Source organism: Cricetulus griseus, chromosome 6 (assembly GCF_003668045.3).
Source record: "Cricetulus griseus strain 17A/GY chromosome 6, alternate assembly CriGri-PICRH-1.0, whole genome shotgun sequence".
NCBI lineage: Eukaryota > Metazoa > Chordata > Mammalia > Rodentia > Cricetidae > Cricetulus > Cricetulus griseus.
Window position 1 is genome coordinate 88,131,514 of NC_048599.1, and position 18,164 is coordinate 88,149,677.

At 36.1% G+C, this 18,164-nt stretch overlaps 1 protein-coding gene across 1 annotated transcript; it reads left to right on the plus strand.

The window, feature by feature from the left end:
• Window positions 1–12,545: 12,545 nt before the first annotated feature.
• LOC100759911 (olfactory receptor 4P4) lies at window positions 12,546–13,481 on the plus strand. The gene has a single exon (XM_027421122.1). It carries the CDS (start codon window positions 12,546–12,548, stop codon window positions 13,479–13,481), a length of 936 nt encoding a protein of 311 aa, XP_027276923.1.
• Window positions 13,482–18,164: the final 4,683 nt, after the last annotated feature.

Sequence of the window (18,164 nt, forward strand, 5' to 3'; positions counted from 1 at the left end):
AATATTAGATGTTTTCCAATACTTTAGATCACTTGATTAATTTTGGGTTACTTTAGAATAATTTATTATCATGATTAAGTCAACAAATCAAAGTAAACATATAAAGATAAATAAATATAACTGATTTGAATTCATACTTTTTCTGTGCTGATAGAAATACCTTCAGTTTATTATATATACTTCTAGAGAGATAAATGGGTATATTTATATCTTTAGTTCTGTATATCTTTACCTTACACATAATTGTGACCATAATTACAGTACTGATGAATTTTCAGAAAAAGCAAGTTTTATGTCAAATTTTCTGGTGGTATTACTTTATATTTATATATTTTATATTAGATGGCTGATAAAATATATATCATACAAATTTTATGAAAAAACTTACATTTTCATATTTTTCCTGAAAATTTCATACTTCTGCAAATCTTTTTAAAGGCATTTTTCAATCTTGATATTGCTTGAATTGCAACCTAGCAAAACAATGAGATTTGTTAGTTAAGAATGGTTTTCTTTTGTCTGTAATTATTTCTTTTGTTGTGATATCTTCACATGTCATATAGTTTGATTTGCTAATGCCTCTATTTTAATTTAGTCCTATAAAACATTCCTTAAAATATTACACTCATTCTTTTCTCTTTCATAATTATCTTTTGTTTCAAAGGATGAATCAAAATTACCTGGACAAAGCCCTGTTGTAAAGTTTGAGGCTTAACTACTTTCTTTTTGTTTGTTTTGTTTTATTTATGGTTGTTTATATTTTTATCTTACTTTATTATATATATTAATATAATATATATAATATATATATATATAATATATATATATAGTTTTTTCTTTTTTTTAGGTACCTATGTTTTCTAAGGACAGTGATCAAGAAAGGGTGTGGATTTTGGCTATAATCTGGATGGCTTAGTGGAGGGGAAGGTATTCAGAATATACCTTATGAAAAAAATCTTTTTATCAAGAAAAAAAGATGAATGTAAAATCAATTAATTATTTATTTAAGGTACTATTAGTTGACAATAGAAGAATAGAAATCATCTTCAGAAAGAAAGGAACAATTTCCCAAGTGTTATAATGCTCAGAGATGAACTTGACTTTACTTAGATTAATTAAAACCTCAAATGACAGAGGTCAGTTCCCACTGAGATTCTCAGTGTTATCAGTGAGGCCAAGTGAAAGGAGTGTGCCACTTTGATGAGCACACTCAAATACCACTTTTCTGCCCACTAGAGATATAAAGCTTGAGCACCAACGTACCTACATGTAATTATGTGAAATAAAACAATCTCCTGCTGTGTTGCTATAGAGGATAGTAGACTGGATATAAACAAAGCATGTAGATATGTGTCTACACATTCCTGTGTTATTGCTGTGGTAACTTTCATTACTTGTTATCCAGTCACAGCCTTCCCTTTCATAAAACTTTTATTTCTAGTTATTTGCTCAGTTTTTACATTGTTTCAAATCCAAGTTTTCCTCGAAGTGGCTGAGATAAATATCATCCTGAATGATCTTGATAGCTTTTCTGTAGTGGCCACATGATAAAAATAACTTTTATGGGCTTTACAAACATGAAACAACAAAACTACATAGAATCTTGAACATAGGATCTCTGTAATGAAGGCAAAATCAAAATAGAACACCTCTAATAGTGTAGATTCTAGTGATACTAACCTTAGAGAAAAGTCATCATTTAGGATGAAAGGATAGCATAATTTAATGGCAATAAATAGGAAAACACATTTCTAGGCAACCTAATTGATACATCCCACCTAGGAAACCAGACTTCAAAAACAAAAGTTTAAAAACATAAGGCTTCTTGAAAGAAGGAAAGTAATTTTGGGTGATATATATATATATATATATATATATATATATATATATATATATTAAATTATAAAACAATACCTGTTATTAAGGTTTGTTCACCAGGACTTGGTGAGATGCTCAGCAGAAAAAGGTGCCCCCACCAAGCCTGATGACTTGAGTTTGAGCCTTAGAACCTACATGACAGAAAGAGAAAACAGACTCCTGTAAGATGTCCTTTGACTTTCATATATATTCTATGCTACACACACACACACACACACACACACACACACACACACACACACACATACACACACACATATGCAGACAGAAAGACAGAGAGATGAGACAGAGACACAGAGAGATAGACACAGAGACAGGCAGGCAGACCCACAGAGAAATAAATGTAATAAAAATTAAAGAAAAGATATATTTATCTCCTGAAATAAAAAAAAAATCACTGAGTTATTTGGTGCAATTTCATATTTTTTGTGTGGAGGTTCTTATGAGCTTAGTTGTAATGAACAGTCAGGGTTCTTTTGCTACAGACATCTGCTGTTCACCTCTAACTTTTAGTAAAACAATTAATTCAGTTTCCCTGGAAAATGACAGGGGTTAGAAAATATGGAGTTCAAAGGCTTTGCTTCTCATCCTGGGTCATATGTAGGTGCTCTGTGAAAAACAAGCAAGTTTTTACAATGTATTTGGATCAGAAGACTATAAACTTTCAAACAAAAAGGAGAGAACAGTGTACTACAGATGACATGATTAAACAAACATGTACAAAATTCATAATGGAAGTCTGTTAGTAATATTGATGCTGAAAGCCAAACAAAGCAGACTTACCATGCAGGGCATCTGAAGCTTGACTTCCCTGCCAGCGTCCCTGTCTTAGAGAAAGACTGAAAGTTCTCATCCCCAACCATTTTCTTGAGGAACAGCAGAATTTAATATTTACTTTCTGTTTGATAAAAGACAATTTTTATATTTGCATAGTTTAGGCTATGGTTATTTTGGCACAACATTTTACAGTTATTATGTCCCAATGTCTCATAAAATTTAGTGGAAGAAATGCAATAAATCATATTGGGATATACACATGCAAATATACATGTTCACATATATCTATCTGTCTGTATATCATCTACCTACCTAATCTATTAATTAATACAGAAAAAAGTTTGAATATTCCAGGAGTTTATAAATAAAATCCCTGATGGTCTTTATTGATATATCTTTTCTATGTTTCCAATTAGATAACAAGGACCAGCATTTATATTTTCAGCTTCATTTTTGTATATTCTCTCCCCCTTTGCCTTCTACCTATCATTACTGTAAATGGACAAGTGAACAGGTAAAATGAAATGACTCATACGCTGTAAAGTTACTACTGCTTCTGAACACAGTGGTTGAGATATTCACTGTAGCTTTCAGCATCTCTGTTCCAGCTATGCCTCACCACTTCCACTCCATATAATCACAACTAGACAGCCACTTTTTCTGTAAGTTCCATATGTTGAACATTCCTTTTCTAAAACCCCTAGTCTCTGTTTCTGTCTGGACAGAGAGCCAAATGTAAATACCATTTCCTCAGCAAAGTCTATCTAGTTTTAAACAGTCTAGTGTGGTGTTACTAATATACTTCCGTTGTAAACTTTGTACTGTGTATTTTCATCTCTCGAACATACTTCTCTCATTTTGGTTTTAGCACTGTTTATTCAGACAAATAGGAACCACAGAATACACAGGACCAGAAGCCAAGCCTTTGTGCTTCAAGTGTTCTAACCCCTATATGTGTATAGCAATCATGCCTATTACAATTTTGTGAAGAGACACAGTCAAAAGGAAAAGATTATCATTGCCAGTATGAGTAGAAGAGGAAGATCATGAGATGAGTGAGAGCAAATCTCATAAAAGGGTAAATAAAGTATGATATTCCATTTTGAGATTTAAGTAGAGTTGCTTTCTGACTTTCATTCATTGTTTTAGCCCTTGCATCAAATCCTCGAGGTGAATTGTAAACAGAAATTTTATGCAAGACCATAACACGTATTTCATCATTATTATTATACTGTCTCAGCAGCTTTAGTGGAAACTGACTCCATATCCTGAGGGCCTACACCCATTCCTGTCCTGACTCTACACTTGGTGAATAAGAAGTGTGCAGATAACCTGAGACACTGTTCAGTCTCAGAAACCAGTATAAGATAAAGAAACACAAACTATTACCAACTTCTCATGAATGAAGAAAACATGTTTCTGTTGTTTTAGGTTTTGCAGGATTCAAAAAGAAAATAGCTTGTCCTAAATGGGAGAGAACATGCACAAAATAGCTTAAGTTATATTTGAAAACTTACCCTTTCTTTTGGAGATGAAGAAATTGTTTCCGGTACATTGCTCATAGTTTACTCTTCTTCAGTTCTTATTTATTCCGACAATGAATCATATACAGGAGAATCTGCAGCATGCAAATTGAAGGACTGAGTCTTTCTGGGTGAATCTGTATTTTAGATTCATTCACTATTGCTTTATGTTGTAGAAACTACATAGAGAAAAGAGAGCCCACAGACACTCCTTCAGAAGACCCCAATTAGACTCCCGATGGAGACAGAAATATTGACTGAAAAGATTCTTTTCTTTCTAAAAACAAAACAAAACACTGTTGTCTACTTTACTATATAAAATTATTTCTAAATTCAAAGTCAACACTTACACTGAAAAAGTCACTGGGGATATATGAGAAATAAGCATCTTTTCTCTTCACAAAATATTTATAGGTAAATATATGGTAACATTCACAAATGCCCAGCCTCAGAGGGACCAAGATCATGTTCCTTTTTACCCACTCCTAAAGGATTTGTTGAATGAGCTATTTAACAGAATTAATATACTATCATAACAACTACAGAGCCAATTATTTCCAGGAAATATTGTAACAGATATATACTTGTCCCTACCCCTTACTTCTTATTTTAAGGGACATTTGTCATATTATTTACTGAATATTCTGTCCAATGATACTTTTGAAGCCACATTGAAGTTTAGTCAATGAATAGACACACTAAGGTCTTTGAAAGGCTGGGAAACTCAAGGGAGAATAAGGAAGGAGATACCTTGATTGAGAGATTCATCCTGGGGCTAGTGAGAAACCTGAGACTAAGGATATTTCTGGAAATCCACAAGGATGACCAAACCTAACACACTAAGTATTAGTGTAGAGGGTACCTGACTTGACATTGACCTGTAATCAGATTGATGACTACCAGAATTATCATCATAGAATCTTCATCCAGCAACTGATGGAGGCAGATGCAGAGATCCACAACTAAGCACTGGGCCAAGCTATCTGAGTCCAGTCCAAGAGAGGGAAGAGAAATAATATGAGCAAAGGGGGTCAAGGCCATTTTGGGGATACCCACAGAAACAGATGATCTGAGCAAGCAGGACCTCACTGACTCTAGCCTGACAGCAGGGGAAGCTTCATGGGACTGAACTGTATCCTCTGAATGTGGTTGACAGGTATATCCCTTGGGCAGTCTGTGAGACCATTTGCAGTGGGACCAGGATTTATCCCTAGTACCTGAACTGGCTTTTTGGAGCCCATTCTCCTTTGAGGGATTCCTTACTCAGCCTAGATATAAGGGGGAGGGTCTTGGTCCTGCCTTAAAGAGATGTGCCATACTTTGTTGACTCCCCATGGGAAGACTTACCCTCTCTGAGGAGTGGATGGAGGACAGCGTTGGGGGAAGGTGGGGAGAGTGAGGATTGGTATGTAAAATGAGAAAAGATTGTTTTCAAATAAAATGATAAAATATTTGAATACATATTCAGTATATTGAGTTTTAATCTCTCCTTTGAATCTGGAGTTTTTGACATATTTCATAACTAGTTTCTCACCATAAAAAGTGTTATCATTCCTATGTAAGACCAACAAGCAAGCATTAGGAAGGGCTCAGGGAATCCTGTGGCAGATGGGGAGGAAGAATTGTAGGCAATTCTCAATAGAGGAATTTAAAATGGCTGAAAGACACATAAGAAAGTGTTCAAAATCCTTAGCAAGGGAAATGCAAGTCTAAAAAACTCTGAGATACCATCTTACTCCTGTTAGAATGAGTAAAATCAAAAACACCAATAGCAGTTTATACAGGAGAGGATGTGGAGAAAGGAGAACATTCCTCCACTGCTGGTGGGAGACACTTTGGAAATCACTATGGCAACTCCTCAGGAAATTGGGAATCAGTCTACCACAAGATCCAGCAATTCCACTCTTAGGCATATACTCAAAAGATACACATTCATACAACAAGGACATCTGTTCAACAATGTTCATAGCAGCACTATTTGTAATAGCCAGAACCTGGAAGCAACCTAGATGCTCCTCATCGGAAGAATGCATAGAGAAAATGTGGTACATTCACACAATGGAGTACTACTCAGCAGAAAAAAAGCGATGGAATCTTGAATTTTGCAGAAAAATGGATGGTACTACAAGAAACCTTCTTGAGTGAGGTAACCCAGACATAAAAAGACAAACGTGGTATGTACTCACTCATATGTGGATATTAAACATAGAGTAAAGGAATACCAGCTTACAATCCACACTGCCAGAGAAGCTATTAAACAAGGAGGACCCTAAGAGAGACATACATGGTCCCCTGCAGAATGGGAAAGGGACAAGATCTCCTGAGCAAATGGGGAGCAAGGGAGGTGGGGGAGGGAGGGAGGAGAATGAAAAGGGAAAAAGAAGAGGGGTGACAAGGACATGAGGGAGTTTGAGTTGGGGTAAGAATAGAAGAAAACAAGAAAGGAGATACAATAATAGAGGGAGAAATTTTATGTTTACAGAAAAATCAGGCACTAGGCAAAGGTCTGGAGATCTAAAAAGATGACACCAGCTAACAATCTAAGCAACAGAGGAGAGGCTACCTTAAATGCCCTCCCCTGATAATGCGATTGATGACTGTCTTATATGCCATCTTATAGCATTTATCCAGCAGTTGGTGGAAGTAGAAGCAGACACCCACAACTAATCACTGAACAGAATGGGAATACAGTTGCAGAGAAGAATGAGTAATGGGCAAAGTAGTCTATACCAAGCTGGTGAAACCCACAGAAACAGCTGACCTGAACAAGTGGGAGCTCTTGGTCCCCAGACTGATAGCTGGGATACCAGCATGGGACTGATCCAGATGCCAGGAACATGAGTTTCAGTGAGGAGAACTTGGAAATCTATGGAGCCTCCTGTAATAGTTCAGTAGTAATCCCTGGCAGAGGTGTGGACTTTGGGAGCCCAATCCACATATAGGGATGCTCCCTGAGCCAAGACACACGGGGTGGTCCTAGGCCCTATAACAAAGATATGATAGACTCTGATGACCTCCTACAGAAGGCCTCACCCTCCCTGGGAAGTAGAAAGGATATGTGACAGGTAGGGTATTAGCTGGGGTGGGGCGCTAGGGGAGGGAGTGGGAACTGGGATTGACATATAAAACAATTTTGTTTCTAATTCAAATAAAAAATAATTAAAAGTCTGGAGTATTGATTTTGTTTTGTGACTCACTAATCCTTACTAGGCTGTCTATGTAACCAAAGATTTGAAGGTGTTTGTTGGAACCTGGTAGGATGAGCTGAAGACACACAAATGGTGGCAGTGTTATTAAAAATTGCATTTGTGTGATTCACACAAATTCTATCAGATATGGAGTTGGTAAAAAAGAAAATCTATTCCTACTCCATAAGCTGACACTTTGTAGAAATGATGGTGTCCTTTACCTTACTGAAGCTTTTCAGTTTCATGAGGCCCCATTTATTAACTGTTGATCTTACTTCCTGCACTATAGGTGTTCTGTTCAGGAGGGTTTTTCATATGCCAATGAGTTCAAAGCTATTTCATACTTTCTCTTCTATCAGGTACAGTGTGTTTGATTTTATGTTGCGGTCGTTGATCCACTTGGACTTGAGTTTTTCAGAGGATGATAATTATGGTTCTATTTGTATTCTTCTACATGCAAACATCCAGTTTGAGCAGGACCATTCATTGAAGATGCTGCCCTTTTACATCATATATTTCTGGATTCTTTATCTAAAATCAAATGTCCATAGGTGTGTGGATTTATGTCTTTATCTTCAATTTAATTCTATTGATCAACATGTCTGTTTTTATGCTAATGCCATATGGTTTTCATTATTATATTCCTGTGGTATAACTAGAAATAAAAAATGGTGAGAACTCTAACAGTGCTTTTCTTGTTCATGCTTGTTTTAGCTAACTTATTTTGTTTTGTTTTGTTTTCATATGAAGTTGCAAATTGTCCTTTCAAGGTTTGGTAAGAATTGTGTGGGAATTCTGATAGGGATTGCATTGAATCTGTAGATTGATTTGTTTTTGACTACTTGGATTGTTAAGAAGTACACTATATAATTTCTAAATATTTGTGTATCTTCTAGGTTTCACTGTAACATTTTTATTTAATTTCATTTTGGTTTAAGAATCACTTACAGCAATTGAAGCTTGTCTCATGATTCACACTTTGCTGCTTCATGGCAAGTCTTGTGAGAGCATTTGAAGCAGGCATTACTTTCAACTGAAAGTTATTGAGACAGCTAGGTTAAGCAGTGGGTATTCACAAATCGATTATTTTGCTACTGTTCTGTGGGATTTTTCTGTTGACTGTGCAGAAATTGGGACCTATACCTGCCTATTAGTTTACTATTAACATTCAACATTTATTGGTTCATGAATTTAGAAACACTGATGTTAAGATTTCAAACATTTATAGACAAATCACCTGGATGGTGTGATTCTATTAATACTGTTATTCTTATAACCTTTTTTTTTTCATTTTCGTGTGTGTGTGTGTGTGTGTGTGTGTGTGTGTGTGTGTGTGTGTGTGTATGCGTGTGAGTGCATGCCTTAAGTTGTGTGGATGAACTCATGTGAGTGGACTTTCATCTATGAATTACAAAAGAGTACCTACTACTATTCCTAAAGTAATATAGTTTCCAGCTGCTCTTCTCTGTCTCTGTCTCTGTCTCTCTCTGTCTCTGTCTCTGTCTCTGTCTCTGTCTCTCTCTCTCTCTCTCTCTCTATATATAATATATATATATATATATATATATATCCTTTAACAAATAACAAATAAAGCTTGTCTGAAGATCAGTGTGCAGAGCTAGCCACTAGCTATCCACAGAAGCCAGGAAGTGCTGCATACACATTTAATACCAGCACTCGGGAGGCAGAGGCAAGCGTATTTCTGTGAGTTCAAGGACACCCTGTGTTACATGAGATTGATCAAGTCTATCACAGACAGGCAGTGATAGCTCCCACCTTTAATACCAGTACTGGGAGTCACATGAGTCCCAGCACTAGATAGATGGAGACAAGACTGATATTGCTGGATGGAGTGAGGAATGTAAACTGTAGGAGATAGTAGCTCATTGCATTCAGTCTATGAAATCTTAGAGACAGAATTGGTGTGAGGCTTCAATAGAGGTCAGAACTGGGTGATGGCTGCTGTACTCTGATTTTTCAGCATTATGCCTATATCTGACTGTGGGTTTTTATTATTAAGACCAATTAAATTTGCAATATATATATTTGTATGTATATGTATATATGAAATTTAAACTTAATTTTTCATAGAATAAATTTTAGCTCTCTTATTCCCTCAACACCTCTCAGAACCTTTATACCTGCTTACCCATCCAACTTTATGTTCCCTCTAAAAAAAAAAAAACCAAAACACAGCATAGAAGCAAAAAAATGGTAAAACAAGTAGTCCATAAAAATTTTAAAAAAGTACCAATGGTTTGGGGACACATCTTCAACAGTGAGCCTCAGCCTATAGTGGACACTGAATATTAAAACTGTGACAACCATACACACACGCACACACACACACACACACACACACACACACACACACACACACACACACTTTTTTAATCCTTTCATCATCTACTACTTTTCAAAGATAAATTTGGATAGTCTCAGTTATCTGTGGAAGCGACAGTGTACATTAATTTTAACATGCATTTTTTCTTATCTCTTAACACAAAAAGAAATTCAGTGAAGGAAGAATGAATAGGTTATTACTGTTTTCTGACAGCTGCTCAAAAATATTCAAATTCAAATCACAGAATTCATAAGGGATTATCATGTGTCTGTGTTTCCTTCACTGATACTTGATAGGATTCTGAAGTCTCTCTCTGTGTGTGTGTGTGTGTGTGTGTGTGTGTGTGTGTGTGTGTGTGTGTGTGTAAGTGTGTGTGTGTGTGTGTGTGTGTGTCTATGCTACGTACACACAAGTACAGACACACAGAGGCACACACACACACACACACACACACACACACAGAGGCATATACATGCAATGACACTTTTCTTTATCTCTCCTCTCCAGAATCGAGAACCACATCAAAGGAAACCCAATGTCCCTTCAGTGATTCTCAAGTGTTCCTGATTTTCGTAGAATGAGATTAGACAATGGTCTGAAAAGTCCTTGAGTTTCTGTGGATCCCAGCATTATTGACCCTAGAGACACAGTGCTCAGAGAGTGACTACTACAAAAGAGGAAAGAGAATTGTACCCTCAGAATTCACAAGAGGCCTGAAAGAGAAGGGTAGGAAGGTAGAAAACTGAGGAGCACTGTGTTATAAACATCCTTTCGTTCCTGAGGGTAGAGGTAGCTCTGCATTCAATGTAAAATGTTATGATATATTTTATTTGTGCTTGGCTCTTGTATGTTTACAGACATAACTATATATCTGAGAATATATAGCTTTGAATATATGAGGGTGGTATTTTCAAAAGTTCACATTAATCTTCAGTAAAGGTAAAAGTAAGGAAATATCAGCTTTCAAAATGTAGGATCATTTTCTTATAGACTGAAGAAATCCACAGCTATTTAAATCCTACACTTCTCATACAGTAGTGGAATTTTCCATGTGGAAAAGATAAATGCAATCTTGATATTTTTAGAGAATTTAAATTTGTCAAGCTATTTTATGGTCTTTTTTATTTCAGGTGTTTATGTCAACCAAGATCAGCAAGATGAGCTACTGAGAAGGGTAGATGTGTGATGAGGAGAAATAGAAAACTAACCTGAAGCGCATCTGTAATCCATGTACAGGTAATTTTCATACTATAGTCATTATAGGTACTCACTATTTATTTTGCTATTTTAAGTTATTAATTCAGGTGCTATCATCAAGAATTGGACTAAAGGACTTAGAAGTCATTCTTATTTGAAAGGTATTCTAATTGTTAGACATTGCATTTGCTTTTCTTTTGCAATATATTATCTCCATAAATGAAGCAAAAATTTCAACTGTAAATTTGATCCAGTTCAATGAAAGATATAAGACATTGGTTCTATTGTGTACACACATTTTTAGCTAATGCTATGTTCAAATGGGAGACAAGAAATTGATAGGGAAATATTCTCAGAACATGACAAATTTCAGACTTTCCCTTGTTAATGTAAAAAACTAACTAAAATTGAAATTTTGGGTCAATGTACTACATAATGATTTTAGAGCATTCTATTTTTTAAGCTTCAAATAATTGCAAATAGCATTATTAGTGAATTTATAAAATATGGAAAACATGGACCAATACTACCTGCATGATTTGCAATAATGAGCCCTGCAAGATTACTAAATTAGCAATTTAGTTTTCACTGACAAATTTCTTCTGAATGTTATTTAACTTTGCAGCAGAGCCAGAAGGAAAGGTGTGTGGTTACTACCCTTCTCATACTTTAATATGAACCATAGCTAGATAACATAGAATATGTGCGGCTCTTAGATATAATATAGATACATATATATTATGTTAATGAGCAAATAAGACCTGAAAAAGATACAAGCTGAGTGTTTTCCAGTTTGCACTTAGATTATATACCATCTTCTCTTCAATTTGTTGTTTATGAATATATTCTATAGATTTCAAATTATCTGTGAATTTCAGTCATTCTTTCTAACATGTTTGTATTCTCACTGTTTATGACTAGAGTTTACCTAAAGATAATATATTACACTAAAGTGTACAGGAGAAGTGCTAGTAAATTTTTCTTTTAAAAGTAACATATAAGAAAATTTAATTATGTTTTACCATTTTAATTATATTTATAACATAAACCACATAGTATATTTTATTAACTTCAATAAGTGATTCTCATCTCTCTACCACTCTGCTACCATATTTCATGGAATATTTCCCATCAGTCATATAATTCACATTTAAAAATCTTAAACTATAAATATATATTCCTACAGAAAAATATCAGGCAGCTACTCTAAATCATGTTGGAGAGAGAAAATACTCCTAGTATTCATCACTGTTTCAAATAAAATATGCAACTGAAACAAAAAAAATAAGATGCATTCTCTACATTATATTAAATTATATTAATGTTTCAAAATTTTGCACACAGCAAGAGCACATTTTATCTTTATGGGAAATAGTAATTATAATTTACATTTTAACAGATAAAAGATTTTCTGGATATTTCTAGTATGACAGACTATTATAAAGTACTTTTTGAAATACAAAGCTCAATTTCCAAGTACTAAAGCAATAAATATTGATTTATAGATTTTCATCTGTGTTTTTGTACAGTAGTATCTAATACTTGTTGCAATGAAGACAGAGTTGTGATCCCATTGGAAATCTTTTCCCTGGATCTTTTCCCACAGACACTCTATAATTGTTGCACAAACTAAAATAAATGGAATGCCAGAGGAACATATCAGAATTCTTTCTCATGGGTCTGTCTTCTAAGCAAAACATACAAGTGTTTTGCTTCATGTTCTTCTCATTCTGTTACCTTGCCATCTTGTGTGGGAATCTGCTGATCCTTATCTCAATTAGATGCAGTTCTCTGTTCAACCAACCAATGTACTATTTCCTCTGTCACCTATCTTCCGTGGACATCTGCTATACCTCCTGTGTGACACCTAAACTGATTGGGGATCTGCTAGTGAGAAGAAAAAACATCTCCTATGAAAACTGCATGCTGCAGGTCTTTGCTATGCACTTCTTTGGAATGATTGAAGTCTTAATCCTGACAGCCATGGCCTTTGACCGCTATGTGGCCATCTGCAGGCCTCTCCACTACATGGTTATCATGAGCAGAACCAGGTGCCACATCCTGATCTGGGCTTCCTGGGTTGGTGGAGCTGCCCACTCTTTCCCCCAGGTTTTTATGCTGATATGTTTGCCCTTTTGTGACACAACTGAAATTGACCACTACTATTGTGACATTTTCCCTTTGCTGAAAGTTGCCTGTACTGACACTTACATCACTGGTGTCCTCGCGGTTGCCAATTCAGGAACTGTTGCCTTGGTAATATTTGTTGTCTTGTTTGGTTCATATGTGGTTATACTGTTCACATTAAGGAATCACTCAGCAGAAGGAAGACGCAAAGCTCTTTCTACCTGTGGGTCCCACATCACTGTGGTTGTTTTATTCTTTGGACCTTCCATCTTTGCCTACCTTAGACCTCCTACTACTTTCCCAGAGGACAAAATCTTTGCCCTATTTTATACCATTATTGCTCCCATGTTCAACCCTCTCATCTATACCCTGAGAAATACAGAGATGAAAAATGCCATCAAGAAGGTTTGGTGTCAAAAGACATTGTCAGTTGAGAAACACAATTAATTTGTATTATTCATAGGATGTTAAAAGAAAACACTGCACAACTCTTAAAGTAACTTTATCATCAAGGAGAGCAATGAATGTATGAACTGCTCAAAGGTTTCCTCATTCATAAATAACAGAGACTATGAAGAATAAATACTAACAAATATTTTACTGTGCAACCTAGTAAGAATATGTGTATTCTAATTATTCTAGGTTAAAGGTTGAGTGTTGTATCATGTTGTCAATTTCCATGCTTATTTAAATTGTTACTATTCAATTTGATTTATTACATGATGATAAACATTGTTTTCAGAACAATTTACAAATATATTGAAATTGCCTTCAGAAAAGGTGGCTTAGTGATGAACTTTATAATCTTCCAGGATTTGTAAATAATCCTTATGTGGTGACACTTCTTTAATTTTCTTTTTTATTAGTTTATTTTTTATATTACAATCCCAGTTCTTCCCCTCTCCACCTGCTCCTCCATTCTGCTCCTCCTCCCATCTGCTCCTCAGAGAGGGTAAGGCCTCCCCAAGAAGTCTACTAATTTTGTCCCATCGTCTCATTGAGGCAGGACCAAGGCACCTCTCCACCCCACACCCCTGTGGGCAAGGTATCTCTCCATATAGAATGCTCTCCACTGAGCCCACTCACAGTGGGTCTAAGATGTACCACTAAAGTGATGACACTTTTTTTGTTTTATTTTGAGATGGTGTTTATCTGTGTAGTTTTGGAGCCTATCCTGGCACTCTGTAGACCAGGCTGTCCTCGAACTCACAGAGATCCACCTGTCTCTGCCTCTGGAGTGCTGGGATTAAAGGCATGCACCACCAATACCTAGCTTTGTAGTAACACTTGGAAAGAAAGCATTCTATCATTCTATGAAAAAGTGAAGAAAAAAGAGATCTGAGCGATTATGACACAAAAGGTTCAACAAGAATCATCTTCAAGCTACTAGCTTGTCTACACTTCTTATAAAGGTCATAGGCACATGACATAGTTTTACAGATAGTCACAGTCTTAGGCACATACAATCATTTTAGAGATGTTTTCAGGTTTAGGGTGAATTTATGAGCTTGTCTCTTCAACTGTCCTCAGCTTGTAGAAATGCTGAATGAGGAAATATGATTTTCTTCTTTTACTCAATGAAAAGTAATTAGTTTAACTGCTCTAAGATTGCACATTTGGGAAGAATAATACATCAGTCAGATTGGACTGATACCCTTACATGAGAAAGGAATCAGTTCACTTTGATCAGATGACTAAGTTCTCAGAAATTTTTCTGTTTCTTGTTTTAGATTTTTTCATCTATTTTTCAACATATGAAGTAATGGATTACATAGTTGTATTTTGGTTCCTCCTCTCCCTCTCTGCACTCTTGCTGGCCTCCTAACCTTTTTCTGTATTTTTCCCCCCATAATGTGTTTTGATCATATTCTTTCCTATCTACAACTCCTCCCAAGTCCTTCCTCCTCCTCTTCCTCCTCCTCCTCTGCCTCCTCTCTCTCTCTCTCTCCCTCTTCCTCTCCCTCCCTCCCCCCTCTCTCTCTCCATGAAAATCCAAATGAAGACAAAACAAACAAACAAACAAAAACAAGACAAAGATACCAAAACAAACAGACTCATATGCCATACTATAGCCTTCATCCAGCAGCTGGTGGAAGTAGAAGCAGACACCCACAACTAATCACTGAACTGAACTGGAATCCAATTGCAGAGAAGGATGAGTAATGAGCAAAGTGGTCCAGACCAGGCTGGTGAAACCCACAGAAACAGCTGATCTGAACAAGGGGAGCTCTTGGTCCCCATACTGATAGCTGGAAAACCAGCATAGGACTGATCTAGTCCCCAGGAATGTGGGTGTCAGTGAGAACCTTGGAAATCTATGGGGCCTCCTGTAGTAGATCAGTACTTATCCCTAGCATAGGTGTGGACTTTTCGAGCCCATTCCACATAGAGGGATACTCCCTGAATCAAGACACACAGGGCGGGGGGATGGGGGGGTGGGCTAGGTCCTATCCCAAAGGATATGATCGACTCTGATGACCTCCTATGGAAAGCCTCACCCTCCCTGGGGAGCAGAAAGGATATGTGATAGGTAGGGTTTTAGTTGGTGGGGGGGGTGGTAGGGGAGGAGGGGAGGGAGAGTGAACTGGGATTGACATGTAAAACAATCTTGTTTCTAATTCAAATAAAAAAATCTGCAAAAAAAAGTTTAAAAAGAAACATAGAATCCATTTTCAGTTGGCCAACTACTGCCAATTGGGCATGCTCTGGAGTATGATTGATATAGTCAGTGACACTCCGTTGGGGAGAAAACAAAAACAACAACAATAAAAAAATTCCCTTTCCTAGCAGGTATAAATTGGAAATAGCCTCTTTGTTAGGGGAGATTTTGTGTTCACTTCTTTGCTGCCATGGAATTTTGTCTAGAGTGAAACTGTACAGATCTTGAATTGCTGTCATAGTCACTGTGAGTTGTATATGGAAATCACTTACTCATTGGGAAACAGGAAGCAACACACATATTTCATGGCTGACAGTGCTTTTTTTTATCCATTTTCAGAGATTCCATAATTGTTATTGTTATAAGATGAACCCAGTTCAACATATAACCAGGCAGATTCCATCAATTATAATTACTTTGCATCAGTGGAGCTAACACAAAGATACAATCTAGCTACTTATATGGAAACTTTTAAATTTATCAATATTGCCTAAGTCACAACCCCCTAGAGTCAGCTATTCCCAGCCTATATGCATTCACTTCATTGTCAGTTTTAATGCATAGTCTCACAAAGGCAGTAACTTTTCCCATTCACATTTCTCATGAAATAGCCCAAGGATTATTTAGTTCAGTGGTCAGGCTTTTGAACATGTTGGAGATGTACCTCATATTGCTCAAAGCTACCTAACAAAATGATGTATAGCATGGGACCCATAGGGAGGTAACCTTGGGAACTTTCTCCCCCTTTTTTTCAGTATCTCTATCATCCAGTCTTTTCTTCCATTTGCTTTAGCCACTAGTATATTGTAGGTTTCAATATGGAAAATATAGTGGATATGCCACTTCAGCTTTTATGTATATAAACCCATCAAAACTAGGATGGGAATTAAGACTGTCATTGTCATTACTGTGAGTATTATATAGTTATATTCTGTATAATTAATTTCAGATACATTTATATATCAATAGGTACATTTAAATACCTATTTTAAATAAAATTGTTATCTACAAATTAAAAGCTTTAAAAAAAGCCCATCTCCTTTTTCAATACCTACATGTTATATTTCTTCACTTATACTTACTTAAGAATTTTTTTACAAGACCAAAATTCATTTTCTTAATTATTCATTAATTCATTCTTTATTTTTATTTTTCCATTTTATTTAAAAGACATTCTTTTCTCATGAAATATATCCTGATTAATAACATGGAGAGGGGCCTACGCCCAGCACAGGAAGATTTGGTGGACTTGGTGGAGCCCCGGTTGGGGGCCCTACCCTGCCTGGGGAGTGGTGGGTGGATGGGGTGGGGGGTAGGTTGGAGGTGGGGGAGAAGGAATGGGGGTGAGGGGAGGGAGAGGGAGAGGGGAATTACATGTGAAACAAGCCTGTTCCCTAACTTGAATTAATAATAATAATAATAATAATAATAATAATAATGAGGAAAAAAATAATTGGATAAGTAAAATATTCTTTCCTTCTCTCTATAACACACACTCCCTCTCCATAACCTCCTAGAAATATGTTCTTTCCAGATTTCAAATATTCTATAATTTTTTTCAATATCCCACTTTTTCTTTATCAGAATCATCCAATCTTAATTTTTACTGTTTCTGGAACTTTAAGTAATAAATGTTAAATGCCCTTCCCCCCCCCTTGTGTCTTTCCTGAAGAGTGACTGGGTCTTCTTTATTTCTTTTGTCTTTATGATTTATTTTCATAGTCAGAGACAGACAAAGCCATAGTGGTATACACCAAGTAGTTTAGGATATTAGCTTTTAAAATAATTGTAACAATTTCGAAGAGGGCAGTCTTGGGTTTTACTACTTGTATCATGTACCATTAAAATGTATTAATGGATTTAGTTTAATTCAGAAGACTTCATTCTGTCACTTTTACACTTTCTTTTTCCATTTAAAGCCCTTCTGTAATGCATTGTCAGTGTATGTTTGTGGAAGCAGTATTCTTGATATACAAATAACTGTAAATGGGAATGTTGGAATTTGCCATGCTTCTACATCAATGTTCCTTCTTTTCTAGTTTTAAAACAGGCTCATGTAGGTTAGGTTAGACTTGAACTCCCAAACATCATATGCAAGAGATATGTTCCATCATGATTAAGTATATTGGAATCCTTTATATACTTTATCATAATTTTAGTCTAAATCATAAGGATTAATGATGTATGGTAAATGAGAATTTGGAAGGAGCAAATAAACAAAAGCATGTGTGTACATGGGTGTGTGTGTGTGTGTGTGTGTGTGTGTGTGAGAGAGAGAGAGAGAGAGAGAGAGAGAGAGAGAGAGAGAGAGAGAGAGAGTGACAATAATAAAGAAAAAGAAGCTGTCACCTTGAGAGTGATGGAGACAAGGAAGGGTATGAGGGAGGCTACCCGGGAGGGACCAAAGGGATGAATGGGAGGGTGGAAAGGATACAATTCCATTTCAATTATAAACTTATTTTTAAGGAATT

Coding starts and splice junctions, on each gene's coding strand:
- LOC100759911 (XM_027421122.1), top strand. CDS start 12,546: ATGGAATGCCAGAGGAACATATCAGAATTCTTTCTCATGGGTCTGTCT.